General features: G+C 43.7%; 1 protein-coding gene across 5 annotated transcripts in view; it reads left to right on the top strand.

Moving 5' to 3' along the window:
- The window catches only part of Jph1 (junctophilin 1), an 85,543-nt gene extending 65,166 nt beyond the window's left edge, over positions 1–20,377 (top strand). The window contains exons 4-6 of one of the 5 annotated variants that reach the window (XM_048420403.3): positions 11,070–11,704; positions 17,843–17,938; positions 18,502–20,377. In XM_048420403.3, coding sequence (XP_048276360.1) covers positions 11,070–11,704; positions 17,843–17,923 — 716 coding nt within the window. In that variant the 3' untranslated portion in view covers positions 17,924–17,938; positions 18,502–20,377. Of the gene's footprint in view, positions 1–11,069; positions 11,705–17,842 lie in introns of all 5 variants that reach the window. The other 4 variants (XM_048420402.3, XM_048420401.3, XM_048420400.3 and 1 more) reach the window with 4 other exon arrangements.
- Positions 20,378–20,624: the final 247 nt, after the last annotated feature.

Below are 20,624 nucleotides of genomic sequence, written 5' to 3'. Positions count from 1 at the left end.
TCAGGTAGCTATTGTTATTCTCACCAACTTTGTTGAGCCACTTGTTTGCGTCTTAAACTCCTTGAATGATTTGATGAAGTTTAAGATTGTTCTTCTAAGTTCTGTGTCTTGGGCATCATCTGAGTAATTCCTGCTGGAGATCCAACCAAGTGGCAGGCTTGGGGACATACACATCCAGTGTTGTTCTTTCAGGTTGTTTGTATTTTCACGTTATGACCTGGGCGTGTGGGTTTCTTTTGTTGGCTGTGAGTCTGGTGATGCATCATGCTAGGCTGCTCAGACCATACAGATAAAGCAAGGCCTGTGGGTTGGAAATGGTGCAGGCTGGTCATGTTACAAAGACTTAACATGCTTGACCCTTGAATAGATGTGTGACCCAGGCCTGGGCTGGATATAATGCAGGCATACTCGTGTCTGGGGGACTCAGCAGACTGATCAGCACACAGGATGTGTGACTGGGCTGAGCTTGGGGTAGAAACAGCACAGGTGTGTTGTAAGAAGGCTGCTTGTTTGTTACCCGGCCACCTGGCAGCTCAGACCCAAAATAATCACACAGAAACTGTATTATTTAAATCACTGCTTGGCCCATTAGCTCTAGCTTCTTATTGGCTAACTCTTACATCTTAATTTAACCCATCACCATTAATTTGTGCATCACCACGAGGCTGTGGCCCACCAGCAAAGTTTCAGCACATCTGTCTCCTGTGGCAGCTCCATGGCTTCTTCCTGACTCTATCTTCTTTCTCCCTGCATTCAGTTTAGTTTTCTCCGCCTAGCTAAATTCTGCCCTGCTATAGGTCCAAAGCAGTAATTCATTAATGGTAATCACGGCATACAGAGGGGAATCCCACATCACAGGAGGGAGTGACCAGAATGGGTCTTGGAGAGGTTGTGGGCAGGCTAGAGTTCTGAGAACTCACCAGCCTGAGCGAGGCCAGGAGGTTGGGACAACTAGAGGGAAAGAGGAGGGAAGGGAAGTACGGTAGTCCACCTCCAGATGTCACACAGCGTTCAGCACAGCATGTGTGACCACAGGACTCCTGGGAGCAGTCAGGACCGGGATTGATGAATCCCAAAAAAAGGAAGATGCTGCCCTACCAAAGCAACTAGAATGGAAGAAGGAGCAAGGAGAAGCCCACTAGTGTGACCAGGCCTGTGCCATGTGCAGCATGCACAGGGTCCCTGGGAGCAATCGGCGCTGGATCTTTAAAGATCAGTGGGGTCTTGTTGTTGTTTGTTTGTTTGTTTTAATCTCAGCAATACTAAAGAATAAGTGGAAGTAAACAGGAGGTTACCTGAGGCTGGTCAACCAGTCCAGCTGAATTAACACTTTCCAGGTTCCATTGAGAGACTCTGTCTCCAAAACTGAGGAGTGAAGATCAATTAAGGAAGACACCAGAATATCAGTCTCTAGTCTCAACACACATGAGCACAAATGTGCATGTACACACACCTGGTCCCCACAGAGAGGAAAGGAACGGCAAGGAGGGTGGGAGAGAAGAAGAAACCCAGTAAAGTGCCAGGTTTAGAATACTGTTCTGGAGACACATAAGTGTCTCAGTAGAGTGACTTCTTCAAGAGTGATAATGGGTGTTTTATGTGCGTCTGTTTTAAAACAGTTAATACGTATGTATATTTTACTAAGAAAGGGACTTTTTGCATATTTTGAAGAGACCACTGATGAATAGATTCCCTCTGTCCTGGTATCTAAGGACCTTGGTGGATTAGCTCTTCCAGGGTGTGAAACCCACAGGAAGAATTCAGCAAGCTGTGCCACCATCTGGAGAAGCTAGACACTCAGGAGACCATGGGCTTGAACTGCTTTGCAAGCAAATAGACTCCCCATTGTTGTCTGCAGATGCTAATTCTTGGGCCTGCTGTTAATTCTGCTGCAGAACAGGGGTCCCTCTAGGCTTCTCTTAGGTGTTACCAAGTGGTAAATGATACTGGAAGCCATCTCGGTTTCCCAGACTGAATACTTTACAAAGCCTTTGTATGGTGAAAAAGCATTTGAGGGAAAAGAAATATTGTGGGAGAATGTAATTCCACCCTTCTTTAGTTCAAACAGATTCATATAGGCAAGTTGTTCATCAATAATGAGTCCATCCTAGTAGCCTGAGATAACAGTGAGCCTCTCTGAGACCAGAGCTAAGGGGAAACTGCAATACCCTTTGACCCACAGCCAACACTTCCTTCAGCAGCTGTGTAGAAGGCCTGTTCTGTGCTGGGTGTTACGGATCTTCTCAAGGGACCATAACTCATGCTTTCCAGTCTGCATTTACAGGGTGATCAAACCAGATAGGCATTTGCAAAAAGACTTTCAATGCCACTTCTAAGCCTGCCCACCTAATTTACCCGTCTCAGATACACATATCGCCATTGTTTGGAAGGCGTTTGTTGCAGCCTTTGGAAGAACGGTGTCTGGTAGCTTACATATTGAATGTTTTCATGGCAAATTACTTACTTAGGGGCTGGCGGTACTTTCATCATTGTTAAATCTCACAGCTTTAGTTCAGAAACCTGGTATTATGTAGATCAATTAAATGGCAAGATAAAAACAGACTTGTACAGGGATTTTAAATTCTCAAAGGGCTAAATTCTAACCCCCCAAATCACCCTATTAGATGTGTGCTGCATCCACATGGAGAAACCTAGATTGGAATCAGTGTGAAAGAATAGTGATTAACCCGACAAGAATGTGGGAAGCGCTTGGCCCTCTAAAGGCTTAACTTGCAAATGAGCCATAATATTGCTGAGAACAGTCAGGAGACCTCCGTGATAGTACAGTTTTAGGGAGCTCCTTGTAGCATGGCTGGGTGTATGAAAACATCTAAAGAATCAGTCAGCATAGGCAGTATAGAAGCAGATTGGGTCACAGAGGCAAACACTGGATTGTCCATCCAGACCCTGTCTAGAGCCTGGGCCAGAGCTTGACCTAGTGCAGCTGCTTTGACAAGGATGTTTTGATTATGGGGCAGAAGCAGAGGACCATAGCCAAGAAGCAGGTATCTGCTCCACTGGCTTCATTGTTCTCACTGAGGGAATAAATGCATCAGCCTAGCTCACCTGATGCCACTACCTAGTCAATTCTCATATTTCGTAGTCATCTCCTATTCCTCATCCTGATTTCACAATGACTAGGAAGTCATAAAGCTCTGCCCTCGGGAGTGACATATACTGCTGGTATCAATAATAGTCACGTAGCTTATGTGACCTTCATACTACCCACTGTAAATGAACGAGTTGCCCCCTCACAGTGTGGCATATCATAAAGGATTTCAGCCAGTCTGCTCCAAGGATTCAGTGTGCTAAGAATTCAAATTCCTAAATCAGGGGGGTTGTGCTACGACTCTTGAGGGTGATCAGGAAGACGCAGAAGAGACCAGAGAATGGGGACAACTGAGAAACTGTATACGTGGCTCTCCGTTCCCACATCTGAATTACTTTTGGTCATGTTTTGGGGGTGGAGGTGTAATATGTGCATGTGTTTGCCAGCAATGGCTAGAGACTGATAGCAGATAGCTCCCCCATCACTCGCCACCTTCTTTTTGGAGACACAGTCTCTCACTGAACCCGGACTCATAAACTTGGCAAGACTAGCTGACCAGCAAGCTCCAAGGATCCACCTGTCTCTTCCTTCCCAGTGCTAGGCTCACAGGCATAGCCCACCACACCCAGTTTTTATATGGGTGCTAGAGATCCAAGTTCAGGTTCTTGAACTCATGTGGCAAGCACTTGAGTCATTTCCACAGCTGCTTCCATAAATACCCTCATCTCATTTTTAATTCCAAGTCATATTAAATAAGGCATAGATTTTTTGCCTTCATCAGCAAGCCTTAGGAGGAGTTAAATAAATTGAAACACTGTGTTGGACTGTGGTAAGCTTATGACTTGGTGTAACATGAGGGCCTGCTCGTTGGGGTTTCTGTCCCGCCCGGTACCCCATAGCAGGCAAGCCCCAAAGAAAATCACACAGAGGTATCCATAAGTTATAAAACTGATTGGTCCATTAGCTCAGGCTACTTATTAGCTCTTGTAGCTTATATTAACCCATTGTTCTTATCTATGCTAGCCACATGGCTCAGTACCTTTCACAGCAGGGCAGGTTACATCTTGCTTCTCGGTGATCTGGGCAGGAATGGGAGGAGTGGGCTTCCTCCTTCCTAGCCTTCTCCTGTTCTCATCGACCTGCCTCTACTTCCTGTCTGGTTGACCCTTCTATACTTCCTGCCTGGCCAATCAGCGTTTACTCAAAATAAACAGATTGACAGAATACAGACAGTTCTCCCACACCAACTTGGAGCCCTCTTGGGAGAACATCAGCCTGTGTTCCTAGGCAGCATACTCAACAAGCTTTGTCTCCTTGTGTTGAGTGTGTGTTCACGCTCAGCACCCCTGATTATTTACAATGAAAGAGAAGCCTGTATCTACTTTACTAAGTGTTAACTGTGCTTGCCTTTCTCATGACTTAGAAGTCGGTGTATTCTTCATTATGAAAGGCCTGCACCAGTCTCTCACATGTCACTGTTTTGGTTAAGTAAAGGAAGGTACCCAGGAATAGATGCCGTCTGAGCAGTTCACCTTCCAGACCTTAAATCCTAAGTACTTTTTTGTTTTCCCATGAAGACGGGAAACTGAGTAGCCCACTAGTGGATATGCAAGTGGTGATCGCCGAGCCTTCTGGTTATCCTGTCCACTCACTCCTGCGTGTTCAGTTTCCCAGACGTGTCTTGAGTGACAGCTACTTGCAGGGTGCCAGGGTGGACGTCCTCAGCTCACAGCTGAGAGCACTGACTGTGGTCACAGACAGTGCAGTACTGTTGTCGAGGGGGCTGCAAGGCCCTTTAGGGGAACCGTGTTCTTCCCACCGGTGATGTCAACTCTTTAGAATCTTCCAGTATGGTCACGTTTTCCTGATTGACAGCCTTGGGAAAGTGATTGGTTTCTCTTGAATGATTCCTGTTGCCGCAGCTAAGCTTTGACAGGGGCCTTGCCCTTGTAGACATTTTTGGGGGGCTAGTCTTGGTGGTGCTCCTTCTGCTCAAAGCCAGCCCGGTGAGGCTCACTTCTAAAGTTCAAACTGGATTCCCCGCTGCCACCATCTGCCAGCGTGCCAACTGTGAGGGCTCACCTTTCTGCGATGGGCATGGCAGGCTCACGTGAGGAATGCTGTAGACCAGGTGACATTTTCCTTTGAATCCTCAAGGGGGTGAAAATCTCTCAGGACTCGTAGATTCTGCCTATGGAAACATGACTGTCTGCCAGTTCCCACTGCCAAACTCTCAGCATTTATTACAGTTTCTCTTTCTGGCGATAATGACTGGTCCTGGTCATGAGCTGCCGCCACTCACCAGCTTTGCGTAGCTGGCATTACTCTGTAACACACATCTCACAGAGCGAGCAGCAGGCACAGCATGTACTTTCCAAGAGAAAAGAGTCCAGAAAACACCTCTGTCCACTGTATCACATTAACTGTCTTATTTAAAATGAATTGACTCTTGCTCTGGAAAAATCTAGTTGTGTGTCCTCACATGTGGCCAGTTCTCACATGACGGCGCCATGTTGGAACCATTTCCCATTTAGATGTAGCCATGCAAGGAGGGCATGATGTAGAGGCCTGTTGGATACCCATAATTTTTGCATGCTTTCAGTCACTTATATCTGGTATGTAAAATCACCTGGAGCACGCAAATCCAATTGTCTACGCTCAGATTTCTGCTTTCCATTACATTGAGACCTCTGAGATGTGTGATAGACCACACACGTGTAGGAACCACTGTGTGGAACTGCAGCAATGTGTTCCTTGAGAGGTCCTTTTCCAGGGCACAAAGCTAGACAGTTTTAATCTGAACATTGGTGCCCAATGTGCTTCCACCGTTCTGCTAATTCTTTGAATGCAGCAGATTTTCAGCAACACCAGCAGCCCAAGTGACAGACACAGCTCAACATCTCCGAAAAGTTTTTGAGCAGTCGCAAGGGGCCATGGTAGACATACCTTTCCTAGAACTCCTGAGAGAGCGGTCTGAAGAAACAGTAGGCAGGCTTCTAAAGGGGACAGATGGGACTTGGGGACAGATGGGACTTGTTTGGTTTCTGGGGGTTAATTCAGGAAGTACATTTGGTGTAGTCCACATTTTGAATTTCACAGTTATTGCGACTTCCTCAACCTAACCTCCTAATAAGATTCATAGGTATCAATTCAGTATAAATGTAAAGAATGGTGCATTTTTTTGTTTCTTAAGTGTTTATAAAAATCATTTGAAAATATGTTCATATTCAAATGTTTCATATGTATGTACATATGTTGTACATATGTGGATATTTGTATATATGCATCCGTGTATTATACACACTCAAACTAAAGTATATAATTTTAAGTGTGGTCTTAGACCAGTATTACTAAATAGGCCAAGCAAGTTTCTCCCCAGTAAACAGTCTCTTGCTGTGGATGTTGGCACCACCCCATCCTCCATGGGGAGTCATTTTGCTAGGATGTATCAGGGGAACTCCCTTATCTACTTCTGATCAGCTGTCCATGACACATGAAAGTGTATCAGTGGTCCCTGGGAGAAATCCAGTTCGTAAGAGCCGTGTCACAGCCTCACGCCTTCCTAACGAAGCATGTACGTTTCAACTTCTCAAAGTACTTTACTTCTCAAAGTTGAGTGACTCTTGATGATTTCCTTCCATCTTTTAGAATGTGTAACTGATGCTTGCCAGCGTCTCTTGTATCTTCCACTCTTTCTTGTCTGTCTATGTAAAGTTAAGTGTTAATAGGCCTTCTTATTAAAATAGGCCTTAATTTTGATATAAAGGTATCGGCAAAGGTTTTTTTTTTTTTTTGTAAGCATAAGTTTGTGCTTATCTGTTGGGTTGAAGTCCTAAGTACGTAGTCGTTTGTATAATCCGTTCAGTGTTGTGTAGATTAAATTAGAACTGTTGGCTCCAAGAATCTTGACTATTATAATTATCTTTGCACGGTACATTCACTACGGTGCCTATAATGGTATGTTCAGGAATGCTATAAAATCGAACAGCAGTGAAGCCCAAGTAAAAACAAGCTTAGTGACACTGAGTAGCAGGATGTGGGGTCGGCAAAGGGAAAGCAGGTAGGATGCAACGGTCAGGCTGCTCAGAGCAGAGATCACAGAGGAGGAGGGCCTGAAAAATACAGCTGCAGTAGAATTATAAAGGGTTTCTCCATGCAAGACAAGTACAGGTTTGTAGGGTTTTCAAAAGAGGGCCAGCATTGTGGGTATGGTTCAGCATACAGCATTGTGGGTATGGTTCAGCATACAGCATTGTGGGTATGGTTCAGCATACAGCATTGTGGGTATGGTTCAGCATTGTGGGTATGGTTCAGCATACAGCATTGTGGGTATGGTTCAGCATACAGCATTGTGGGTATGGTTCAGCATACAGCATTGTGGGTATGGTTCAGCATACAGCATTGTGGGTATGGTTCAGCATACAGCATTGTGGGTATGGTTCAGCATACAGCATTGTGGGTATGGTTCAGCATACAGCATTGTGGGTATGGTTCAGCATACAGCATTGTGGGTATGGTTCAGCATACAGCATTGTGGGTATGGTTCAGCATACAGCATTGTGGGTATGGTTCAGCATACAGCATTATGGGTATGGTTCAGCATTGTGGGTATGGTTCAGCATTGTGGGTATGGTTCAGCATACAGCATTATGGGTATGGTTCAGCATTGTGGGTATGGTTCAGCATTGTGGGTATGGTTCAGCATTGTGGGTATGGTTCAGCATTGTGGGTATGGTTCAGCATACAGCCTTGTGGGTATGGTTCAGCATACAGCATTGTGGGTATGGTTCAGCATACAGCATTGTGGGTATGGTTCAGCATACATCATTGTGGGTATGGTTCAGCATACATCATTGTGGGTATGGTTCAGCATACAGCATTGTGGATATGGTTCAGCATACAGCATTGTGGGTATGGTTCAGCATTGTGGGTATGGTTCAGCATACAGCCTTGTGGGTATGGTTCAGCATACAGCATTTGGGTATGGTTCAGCATACAGCATTGTGGGTATGGTTCAGCATACAGCATTGTGGGTATGGTTCAGCATACAGCATTGTGGGTATGGTTCAGCATTGTGGGTATGGTTCAGCATTGTGGGTATGGTTCAGCATACAGCGTGAGTCCCTGGGCTCAGTGCTCAGCAACTAAAATAAACAAATCGAGAAGCAGGGTGAGCCTGTCGATGGAGAATGGTGCTGCTTGTGCCATGCTGCTGGTGCTCCCTGTAGAGCAACAGGAGCACCAAGGATGAGTTCAGAAACAAAGACGTGGCCTTCCGCATGGTTAGTCACCCCTTTCCCTCACTCGGTGAAATGCTTTTCTAGACCAGGAACTCGTTTATCCTCCCACATTTATAGGAGAATTAGAACAGCCAGGCATAGTGGTGCACACCTTTAATTCCAGCATTCAGAAATGGCAGGCAGGTCTGCATAGTGACCTCCAGGCCACCAGGGCTTCATAGTGAGACTGTGTCTCCAACAGAAAAGAACAGAAGATATTTACCAAATTCAGAAAGGAAATCTCTATCGTTGGCAAGTTTGGGGATGCCTGAAGGCTGAGGGGTGGGTTTATCTCCTGGAGAGTGGAAGTTGAATTGTTCAGATTGTGAAATGCGAATTGTTCGGACTGAATCCATCCGCAAGGGTACATTCTCAGAAAGTCTCACCAACATGAGCCCAAACATGTCCTGAACAAGGGTGACACCGTAGACATGCCAAACTGGATGGAGAAAGCCTAGGAGGCCTCACCCCTACACAGAGAACTACAGGCCACTGAGGAGAGCTGGGAGCAGGTCCTCCCAGGGATGGGTACAGTGGTTGCTTGTTCAGTGCCACACAGTCACCCCTGAAACATAAACACAAGCAACATACAGACTGAACAGGTCTCAATCTAACCATGTTTAAGAACATAGACATATGTGTATGCAATAACAATTTGTGGAAAAAGGAGGCCACGAGTTTGAAGGAGACTAGAGACGGGTATGTGGGAGAGTTTAGAGGGAGGAAAAGGAAAGCAGAAATGTTATAATTATAATCTCAAAGAAAAAATATTGTTTTATGTGCAGCATTGTGCTTTATCGTAAAGGATCCCAGGAGCTCTGTGACCTGGTTTCTCAGCGGCCCGAGCTGTTTCCACATCAGGAGAATGGGGATAATAGTTACTTCCTATGACTTGGATGAGGCTTTACTTTTCAAGGAAAAACAAAATAAAAAAAAAGCTTTATAAAATAAATAGCAACCATATCACTGTGATTTGCCAACTCAGGGAAGAACAAGTCAAAGTGTAAATGTGCAAGTGTATTTTAATGATAAGGATAATTGGTCTTCAGCCCCTTTGTCTTTGGTTGGTTGGGAATGAGATGGGGTTGGACACAAGGAGGGGAATGAAAGTGAAGTGTTGACAAGAACTGGTTGACTCGCTGGGCAAACTAGGGGCTCTGGTTTCTCTCCTACTAACGTGTGAACGTCTGTCACCTCCTGCCCATTTACAAGAAGATGGCAGGTCCACTGAGTGTGACTTTGACTTCACTTCATGAGATTTAGAGTGGTAGCACATGGCATGGTTATGGGAAGGGCCAAGAACTGACACGCTCAGAAGGAAGACAGAACAGTTGAGAGCTGTCTGGACTCCCTAGCACCTTCGGCATCAGTAAGCTTTACAGCCTGTGCCATTGTGCCGTGTACACGATTATTTCATGGGGTGTTCAATATAAAGAAACAGTGGAGCCAGGCAGTGGTGGTGCAGACCTTTAATCCCAGCACTCAGGAGGTAGAGGCAGGCGGCGCTCTGTGAGTTGGAGGCCAGCCTGGTCTACAGAGAGAGGGCAGCGAAGGCTGCACAGAGAAACCCTGTCTCAAAATACCAAAAACCAAAAGAAAAGAAAAGAAAAGAAAAGAAAAGAAAAGAAAAGAAAAGAAAAGAAAAGAAAAGAAAGAAGGAAGGAAGGAAGGAAGAAAGGAGGGAGAAAGAAAGAAAAGAAAACAATGGCTGGTTTTTTATAAAGTATGTGTACGTGTGTGCGTGTCTGTGTGTGTGTGTGTGTGTGTGTGTCTGTGTGTGTGTAGAGACCAGTATCATGTCATTCCTCAGGTGCCATGCACTTCCTTTTGGAACAAGGTCTTGCTAGTACCTGGGGCTCACCAGTTAGGCGAAGCCAAGCCTCAGGAGCCAGTCTATCTATCATAGCTCTCTGGTGCTGGGACTATAGGTTCACACAACCACACCCAGTTTTTGTGATGTTAGTTCTGATGGCTGAACCTAGGTCTTCATGCTTTCTAGCAAACACTTTATCTGTTGAGGCATTCCTCTAGTCTCTACTTCCAAAAATAAATAATTTTGAATTGATTTTTTTTTTAAAAAAAAAAAGTATTATAAATGTTCCCGAAGTGTATTTTACAAAATTCTACACAATTCCTGAGCCTGTCGAGCCAGAGACAGCCGTCTTGTCATGGACACTGCTGGTAACATGTCCCTGCTGTGAATGGACTACACAGAAATTGTTCTAAAGAATACAGGCCAAGTTTGTTCCTGATCAAAAGCTTGCAGTAATGGTTAAAAATGCCTTTTAGCAGGCTCTCCCTGCACAGTGCAGATCCCTTTAAACTCCCGATCACACAAAAGTAAGCTTATTTCTTTATTCAAGGTCATGCTGTCCATATTTTAATTATCCCACCTAACTGGGATAAGTCAACATTGTTGGTGAGAAGCCCTACCAACATGAGTTCTGCTCTACACCAAGCAACCATGCTCTTCCAGTACGAAATGATAGCAGTATTAGAGAAGTCTAAGATGTTTTACCTTTTATGGATGTCGGCATACTCTAAAATAGTGACAGGTTTTATCTTGAAAGTGTTTTTCAGCAATCCTCTTTTCCTTAGACACTGGAAAGTACTCACACCTTGTAAATATCTGTAAAGGGAAAGACCTTGATCTCCATTAGCAAAATGATAGCCATCCAGATTGCAGACCTTGACAACTTATTTCTTTATCGCCTTCCTTTCCTTTCTCTTCTCATTTCCAGGCCCTGATTATATCAAACAAAGATTTCAGGAGGGGGTAGATGTTAAAGAAAATCCAGAAGAAAAGGTACCAGAAAAGCCGCCATCCCCAAAGGAATCCCCGCATTTTTATCGCAAGGGTACCACACCCCCCAGGTCCCCTGAAGCAAGCCCCAAACAGAGCCACTCCCCCCAGCCTTCCTCCCCAAAACCCATGAAGAAACAAAACCCAGGCTCAGGGGCAAGACTCAGTCAAGATAAAAGGAGCATGACTGAGGAGCAGGTGACAGCCATTGTCAATAAGCCCTTGATGTCAAAGGCTCCTTCAAAGGAACTCGGAGCAACCAAGTACTCTGGCCGCCATAATGTCCCCAACCCCAGCAACGGGGAGCTGCACTCTCAGTATCACGGCTACTATGTGAAACTGAACACGCCCCAGCATCCTCCAGAAGATGGGGAGGATGACAGTGGAGCCAGCCAGTCTTCCTCAGCGTTGGTACACAGGCCATCGGCTAACAAGTGGAGTCCTCCTAAATCTGTGACAAAATCAGTTGCCAAAGAAAGCAAAGCTGAGCCAAAAGCCAAGAAGTCTGAACTTGCTATACCAAAGAACCCAGCAAGCAGTGATTCCTGCCCTTCAGAAAAAGAAGTCAATTCAGTAAGTCTCGCCAGAGCCCTTCCCTCGGGTTGTTGGGGGAGCAGTATGGGGTGGGTGGTTTTACATCTTAACAGCTGAGGTGACAAAAGTCCACTGGTTTGTTAGAGTGGAGTAGAAGATGTTTATATCTCATGATAGCAGAGTTCTCTGGGCAGGAATCCTGAGCCTACTCAGCCACCCACTGTAGAGAATTCAGACTGGGCTAAGGCCTGACCAGCCCAGGATGGTCTCGGGGTTAGCAAGCATTTATGAACGTGTCTTGGCAAAGTTCATAATCACCTACTCAGTGGCCCCTAGAAGAGAAACATGGTCACTGCCCACAGCCAGTGCCTGTCTGCATGGCAGCTAGGAGCTCTGAGTCTTCCTTTGGCCCCTTACACAAGGAGCATCACTCACAGCCACTGGAAATTCTTATAAATGTGCAGTCTGCATTTTGCTTAATTAGTCTGGTACTGCAATAAGAATACTTTTCTTTCCAAATAAGAAATTTTTTATAACAACATAATTACTTTATAACTTATCTCCGGGTGTAGTATTCCCAGACTCAGCTGTCTGATAGATACTAGTCATTGTTGATGTATCTTAGCCAGGTAAGATTTTTTTTTTGACCAGTAAGATTTGTGTTATTGATAAATGTCTACTACACATTCCTTGACATGAAATTGATTTGGTGAGGACTATATGGAGCTGGGATTTTTATCAAGTTCTGTAGAATTTGTGGGATCTGAATTATTTTAGAATCCTTTTTAAAGCGACAGATTTAGAATAAATTGATGTATTAGCTTAGTCCTATATGCTTCTGGGTGGTCGTTTTCACTGTGAAATACACAGGAAGTGAGACACAGCCTCTTGATGGATACTAGCAGTTTCAAAAACATGTATACAACAGTTTGGACTGGAATCTTGGCCAAGCAGATAGATTATAGACTAGCCATCAGTTTCTTAGTTGTGTTCCATTTATTCATAGGGTTAGAAAATTAAAATTCACCATTCAAATTAACTTATATTAATTTTTGCTAATATATGTATATATAATATTGATTATTTTTCATTCTTCACTTTTTCATTAATTAAATATAATCAGATCCAACTAGACTAATAACTTCCTAAGAGTCAACTTCTGTGAAAATAAATGGCTTTTAAGACAGACCAATATAAGACATTTGAGAATTTAGCAAGCTTTTGTTTTTTAAAATGTTCGAACAATGATACACCTCATTATCTGATTGTATAATTCTACCACTACTGATTCATTGCATGAAACAATGACTTCTCAGACATGCAACATAAATATTTATGAACTAGGCTTCATGGATAAATATACCATTTGCCTGATTAACAGGGGGCAAATTAGTAGTGTCAGTTCATCAACATTACATCTTTGCCTGACCAGTAGGGCATTTAATTTCTCAAATGCCAGAGTGGAAGCATGTGCCCAACATCCTCCTCATCAGTCTGTGATGGGGAAAAAAAATATTGCTACTTCCTATAAACCTTTCTCTATAGCAGTGTTGTGTGTTTGTAAATGCACTGCCACTGTATTTAGAAAAAGCATAGGTTTTACTAATGTGTTGAATCTACTGGTTCATGAAGTAAGCCATGCAACGTCCAACTCTGGCTCACCGATCAAAACCCAAGCTACACACATGTGATATGATCTTAGCAGCCCTGCGTCTCCCTTAACCATGGGCTGCCCTGTGAATGACCATCAGATCTGGAAGGCAGGATGGGCTTGGCCCTCGGTGTGAAAATGCTGCCTTCCGAATAGCGTCGGGAAGCTGCCTTTCGTTTCTAGCGCCAGCCCTCGTCCCTAGAGTTAGGAAGTGACGCATCACTATTAGAGAGGTCAGTGAATGACCACTGAAGCAATGGAGTAGTGCTGCCTTCTGTTCTGAGAAACCGAGAGCACTGGACAAGTTCAAAGTTTGTAATGAGCAGTTTAAAATTCACAGAAATACCCACACAAAAGCAGGCATGCAGGGCAGGCCCATAATAAAGCAGCCCGTACTCTTGGTGAGCAGCTGGGGAAATTGCTATGTTCTTAATACAGTACTGAGCAGAGTAAATGCTCAAGGGCCATTATTATTATTATTATTATTATTATTATTATTATTATTATTATTATCAACGACATACTGACTGAAATATAAATAGTTAATAAATGGTTCAGTGCATTCCATTTCTCCGTGTTCACCCTGGATGTGGATGTAGAAAATGTAGAAAATCTTCTGGAACATAGACTAACGCTTAGTAGGAATTAATGACTTAACAAACATAGAAAGTAGGAGGTAGTCTCCTGCGGGAGTTGCAGCCCTCCGGGAGAGACTTGTGGCCCCTGCACAGTCAACTTGAGCTGGGTATCGTCTCATATTTTACATCCTCTGTTTTATTTGCCTAACTACCTAAAGGTTTCTTCTGATCTGTGCTTAGCGTCTGTACTGCTGCTGCACCTGTCGCAGTCAGTCTGGGCAAACAGGACTGAGCTCTTCTTCATTCTGCTATTTTAAGCCACCACTGGCCACCACGGTCGTATTTATGGGACTTCACTGTAAAGCTTTTCACCCAGTGTCCTGCCTAAGGCGTCTGGAGAAAACCAAGGTCGCGGCTTGGTACCTGCTACTTAAACACGGCATCGTGGGTTTTCATTTTCACCCTGCTGCTGCTAGAGTCTCCATTGCTGATCTCCACTCATCTTCGCTGAGTCAGCTTTTAAAATAGCTTCCCTAAGTGGAGCTCTACTGGTAGGCTAAATATGCCTGAGAGTTAGTGCATATACAGGAAAGATATGTGTGTGTTCAGTAGGAAATACAGATGTATGTATTTTTCATTCTAGATAAAGCATACATTCATCATTCAATGATGCCAAATTACAAGTACAATGAGATGTGAGCCAAACTTTGAAGAAAGATAGTAAATCAGTTGCTAAATTCCACCAAAGACAGTCTGTCTACAAATACCAAATACTAATCAATTCAAAAGAGTTCATGGAAACTCACAGCCCCTTACCAGGGCTTGTGAAGTGGGAGTTAAAGATGTGTGCACAGCTTCAGTCTGTTTTGTTTTTCTTATTTCTGGGACTGAGCATCAAGCCCAAGGCCTTCCTTGTACATACACGCTAGATAGGAATTCTGCCACTGCATTACACACCCAGCCCTAGCTTCAGTGTTTGATGTTGGTTTCAAAGGCACTCTGATTCTATTTGTACTGGGTCCTCTCTAGATCCTGAACTCCGTACCATTTTGTTTTAACCCAATAGACTTTTCTCCATCCTTCATGCATCCACTATCTGTGAGAGGAATTAAATGCACTTGCCCAAAATTGAAGCAATCCCAAGTTGTCTGCACACTTAAGAACACAGTCTAATCAAAGCATATAGTAGCCATAACATTTCTGTATTGTTTATGCTCAAATGGGATACTGAAAGATTACCTCTAGTAATTGGAGCTCTAAGAGTGTCTACTCTTCAGCTTGTCCTGGTTGAGAAGTTGCATAGAAATCTTTTATTGCAGCCAGCCTCACTCCGTAGCCCAGCCTAGGCTTGAACTGATGCATTTCTCCTGCGTCAGCCTTCAGAGTGCTAAGATTGCAAGCACGAACCATCAATGCCTGGCTCACCTGTTGACTGAGTAGCTGGAAGTTAGGAAGATTTTCTTCCTCTGAGAGCTATGGGGTATAGAGGAAAATGTTGCACAGAAGAACTTCATTAGAAGTTGTTTTTAAGGCCTGGGATTTAGCAAGGTTAGAGAAAAACAGCCTGAATCGCCCAAGTGAACAGCCTGACATTTAATTCTGGCCCTAAAGAACCTTGGTTCATAAATAGTCTGTAAATATTCTAATACACTTATCCTCTTGAAACCCTCTTGAATGGAACTAATAATCTCATGTGAAGAATAAATAAAACTAAGTGATAATCTACTTAGAGATGCTTAGTCTACTGCTTGGCATTTAAACCCTGTTTTTCTTCCATCTACTTGGGTCTTAAGAAGGGGGAACAGCTTCTTCCTCACAGTTCCTCCCTCACAAGGCCCTGTTTTCAGTTCCCACAGCTCCCCCACTTTACTAGCAATTCATTTGTTTTTTAATGCAGGGAGGTCACCTGTTTCGTTCCACATCCAGACCACCAGCACCTGGAGAGGTGCAGGGAGGTTGTGGGTTCTCCTTAAGCACTGGCTGCATGGATGAATTGGACACCCCAAGAGCCAGGCCCTGGGGACACAGTGAGGACAAAGTCAAAGCCCTTGATACTGTGGCGTTGAGTCTAGGTGAGAAGGTAACAGTGCAACAACAGGTGGCAGCAGAATGTGACACCAGGCACCCTGACCTCCACCAGAGAGCTGGGGCCACTAACAGGGTAGGGCTGTCCTTCAGTCAGTGATGGGCGACCTAAGCTAAGCTCTGGCCTGGAAGATGGGCATTTGCCCCGACTTCCTAACTGTTCAAGCCTGTTGTCAGAGAAGGCACATCTGATGCCCCTGGAACCTCGTTTCAACATAAACATATTTGCAGCTCAGAGTGTAACTGCTTCCTTTTGTGTAAACTTAATTAGAACCATTAATTTTGGCTAGAGAGATGGCTCAGCTGCTCTTGCAGAAGACATGGGTTCAGTTACTAGCACGCACATGGCAGCACATAACCGCTTGTAACACCAGTAGATCCAGTGCCCCCTCATGGTATCTACAGGCTGAATACACTCATGGGCAAAGTAGGTGGCATGGAGGTTCTTGGGAACTCAGGAGTGTTAAACACGCAGTATTGTTTCTTTCAGTGGAGAGGTGTATACACGGCTTTCTGCCCAGGGGCTGAGAATGGATGTCACTGGTACCATTTGCACTATCTTGTGTGGCTGCAGCCACACTGGATCCTCCCCCAGACCCTTACCCTCAGGTTTTCTCCTCAATTCCTCTACTGAAACCATTGTTTATGGTTGCAGAGTTTTTCAGTGTGGTTAAGTCTTAAGCTTTGTTGTACATACAAGTTTGAGTTCATTATCATCAGGAAACTCTTTTCCAACTTGTACTGTGCTTAAATATTCCTAAAATAAACTACTCAAGGTCAGACTCTCAACGTTTGAACTAACACCGGCTGCCGAATCCTGTTGAACCAGACTGGTACTGATTCTAGTGATCTTTATCGAGATAGGACTCTACTGTTGGGTTAAGTGTACTTAGTTCTACAGTGATTTGGTTATGAGTCAAGAAACAAAGAGTTAGGCTTGGAAAAATTACTTCTGGAGGTTGAAGTGTTCAACTTCTCATTTGTGGTTTTAAAGGAGGGAGCAGGACCCAGAGAAGGTTCTGGGGGAAAGGCAAGGGCTAAGAAAACCTCACTGAGGGCTGAGCCTGTAACTCCTTTAATTTCCCTAGCATGGCAAAGCTCTGGGTTCAGTCTCCAGCACCACATAAACCAGGCATGGTGATACATACCTGATCCCAGCACTGTGGGATGTATAGACAGGAGGATCATCACGTCATCCTCAGCTACATGAGTCCAAGGCCAGGCTAGGATACACAAGTCCTATAAAAAGCAAATACACCTCTCCTGAGTGTTTTACTGAATTTTTCCCTGGAGGAATAAATTCTTCCGGTTGTATTATTTTCTAACTGCCTTGATAAGGGACTGCCCTTCTCTTCTGAATCTGCCTTACCCACAGGACAGCTATGAATCCGTGTCCCACCACCAGCTCCCTGCTCTCCAGTGGCCTTTCCCAATGAGGCCACCAATCGTGTGAGATAAGTAGAGTAAGTTATTGCAGAAAAAAAAAATTGAGATGGGGTCTCTTTATGTTCTCTAGAACTCACTCTGTAGACTAGACTGACTTCGAACTCACAGAACAGACCTCTCCCTGCCTCTGCCTCCAGAGTGCTAAAATTAAAGGTGTGTACTACCACACCCAGCTTGAAAACACTTTTTTAACCTAGTTCCACTCTAGCAGAAGCTGAACAGTGACGCCACCTAAGCGTAGCATTACTGCTTTTAGCTCACTCCTTTTGAAAGGGCAGATTGTCTTCCATGCCTTGGTTTCTTCATCCATGCTTTTATGCTTATATTTCTGGTACTTGGTTCTGGTAATGGGTTTGGATAAAACAGCCATACTGACATGGAAACACTGGGCTTGTCTTGTTCTGTTTTCTCCTTCAGGGCCCTAATTCCATCATGATTGTCCTGGTCATGCTGTTGAATATCGGGCTGGCCATTCTTTTCGTTCACTTTCTGACTTGATTGGAATTAGGCAAGGTAAGCGTAAGCCTTAATTTCTATACAAAATTAACATTGTTTTCTCCGATTCCAATTTACAATTTTTAACAGTTGTCTTTCACGTTAATGTTGACTGTGTCTGAATGTGACTCTATGGTTATTTAATGCTATAACTGTTTTGACCCTTCAGTGAAGTCATGCCAACTAGTGGAGTTAGCCCACAGTTCTGCCGTGGTGTCCTCAGCCCTTTAAACACTGGCACACCCCAGTCACACTCAGGCAAGGAGGCTTGGGATGGGCTCACCAGAGAGATGACACTTGGAAAATTCAGCCAGAGGACCTGTTCAGTTCCCCCAGGAATGCTTTGTGTCTTTGGGGGTCCTCTGAGAGCTGAAGCACGCAGCCATGTTGGAGAGCAAACCTTGATAACGATTCTTTTTTAAAATCTGCTGAAGCAGCCCCATCCGGCGAAGTTCTTGGCGTCGGCCACTCCATCTGTCCTAGCAGAGTGTGACTAAACTGGAAATGTATGGACCTGCAATTTTTTTTTTTTTGATGGAAGTCAACAGCTGCCTTACTATTTTACCATCTGACGTTTTTAGTAGGGAGCTGGGGAGAGAAGACGGCCCAAGGAATGCGGTCTGAGGATTGTGTTGCGGTGGGCGTGGTTCCAACGTTCACTCCTATCTCATTAGAAGGAGGCAGCAGCGTCACCCAGCAGTCTTCTGCCGTGACCTGCTGCTTGAGCGTCGCCTGGAATGTCCTGGGAGGGAACGTTTCATTCGCTTGTGCACGACTCTGCTCATTTTTTGCTGTTTTTTTGATAATATGTTGCATAGTCATCTTCCACCTGCAGACCTGGCTGGACGAAAACACACAGGTTGCATCTCAAGGAAAAGCAACAACGAAAGACTAGTTAAAGAAAGAGAAAAAAAATAGTGTTTATTTTAATAGCAATACATCATTTTCATGTTGTTTATTCTTTCTAAACCAATACAAGGCTATTTATCTTTAAAATGTAGTGGTCTGAAGGTATTATATCTTCCAAAGAAATAATTTATTTTAAGTATTTTCAGCATTGCTGAGGTGAATGGTTGACACACTCAGGAGGCGCTTCATTTTAAAAGCTGAAAGACAGCAGCATACTAAGAAGTGTAGTCAAAGCGTTGCATGGATTGCAGTAATCAGCAGTTGAGGGTTCGGTTTCATTGCTGACGTATGTTACAACCAAATAAAATCTTGTCAGTGGCTATGTTGATTCCCATGAAAGTTAAGCAAGATGCTATTAATAGCTCCTCTTCTCTTTCTCCACCCTCCCCGCCTCAAATTTTGGCTGAATGAGTTCAGGTACATGGTGAAACCCTGTTAACTCATTGCTCCTCGATTCTCCACCTTCAATACTTTTCAAACTTGTTTTGTAGTTTTATTTTAAATATTAAAGACGTAGATGGTTTTGTTTTAAATATTTGTCTTTTGCTGTCCTGTTTTGTTCTGACGTTGTTTTTCTATTATATAATTTAATCAAAAGCATGCTTACCTAGAGAAATCATGTGATCTTTATAAAAAAATAATTACTTAAAAAGAAATCAGGGGAGGAAGGGTATGCCTGAGTGTCTTGAAGGTGTTACGTGAGGGGGGACTCTTCCTAGATGTTAGCCATGGTGTCATGGTATCAGCCGAGTCTCTCCCTTAGCTGCCTTCTCAGTGCTGAAGAGACGGTGTGACCCCGTGTCAGCACAGGTGCGGGCTGCATGCTTTGTCACCTGTAGAGCAGTAACCCAGCGGTGGTTTTCTTTGTCTGCAGAAGTGCAATATATTAAGACTCCTGGGTGTGACCAATATGGATTAAATAAGGCAGAAAGAGAGCAAATGAAAATGATATTACAACTTGTATATTTATTTTTTACATTTTGCTTTGACTTTTAAATTTAGAAAGTCCGTTTTTACTCAAGAACAAACTAAGTCCCTGTGTGGTCTCCACACTCTCCCTGCTCCTTCCTACCCCATAGCTTCTTATGCTGGGAAGGCTGGTTTTGTTTTTTTTTTTTTAAGAAAATAGAATATTTAATCTTATTAAGTGTTTATTTAAATGTGTAATGCTTTGGAAATAATGGGCAACAGAGAACTAAAGGATGTTTATAAGTGAGCATGTTGGCTCTATTTATAAATATATATATGATTTATAAGCTTTTTTAAAACAAAGCTCAAATTGTGGGTATTTTTGTAAAATGTGCACAGCTGTATTTTCCATGAAGGATCTTTCTAATAGGTTGTTATACTGTACTCTACATTTTGGACAGCACATGAAGTCTGCCAATGTACTTAATAAAACATGACTTTGTTTATTTAAAGTTTCTTGCTGTGAAAAAGAACTCCCTACCGGTGAGTTCCTTAATTTATAATCCTTGAAACCAAAATGTATAATGTACAGTTTCCACAACTGTAACTGCTCTAATAAAAATGTTGGTTATTAATAAAGTTGATTGTGTCTTTCATTTGTGAGTAAAATATTGTCTAAAGCATGTGGATTGTTAGTGGTGATGGTATTAAAAAAGAGACCTCAGCTGGAGAGGTGGCTTAGCAGTTTAGGCTCTTTCTCCCAAGCCTGATGATCCAAGTTCAGTCCCAGGGCCTACGTGGTGGAAGAAGAGAACAGAATCCTGACAGTTTTCCTCTGATCTCCACACATATGCCAAATAAAGAAATCTCATGAAAATTTACAAAA

This window comes from Myodes glareolus, chromosome 16 (genome assembly GCF_982192425.1).
Source record: "Myodes glareolus chromosome 16, mMyoGla1.1, whole genome shotgun sequence".
NCBI classification, from domain to species: domain Eukaryota; kingdom Metazoa; phylum Chordata; class Mammalia; order Rodentia; family Cricetidae; genus Myodes; species Myodes glareolus.
The sequence above is the reverse complement of the archived record's forward strand: the minus strand, read 5'-3'. Positions and strand labels throughout refer to the sequence as shown.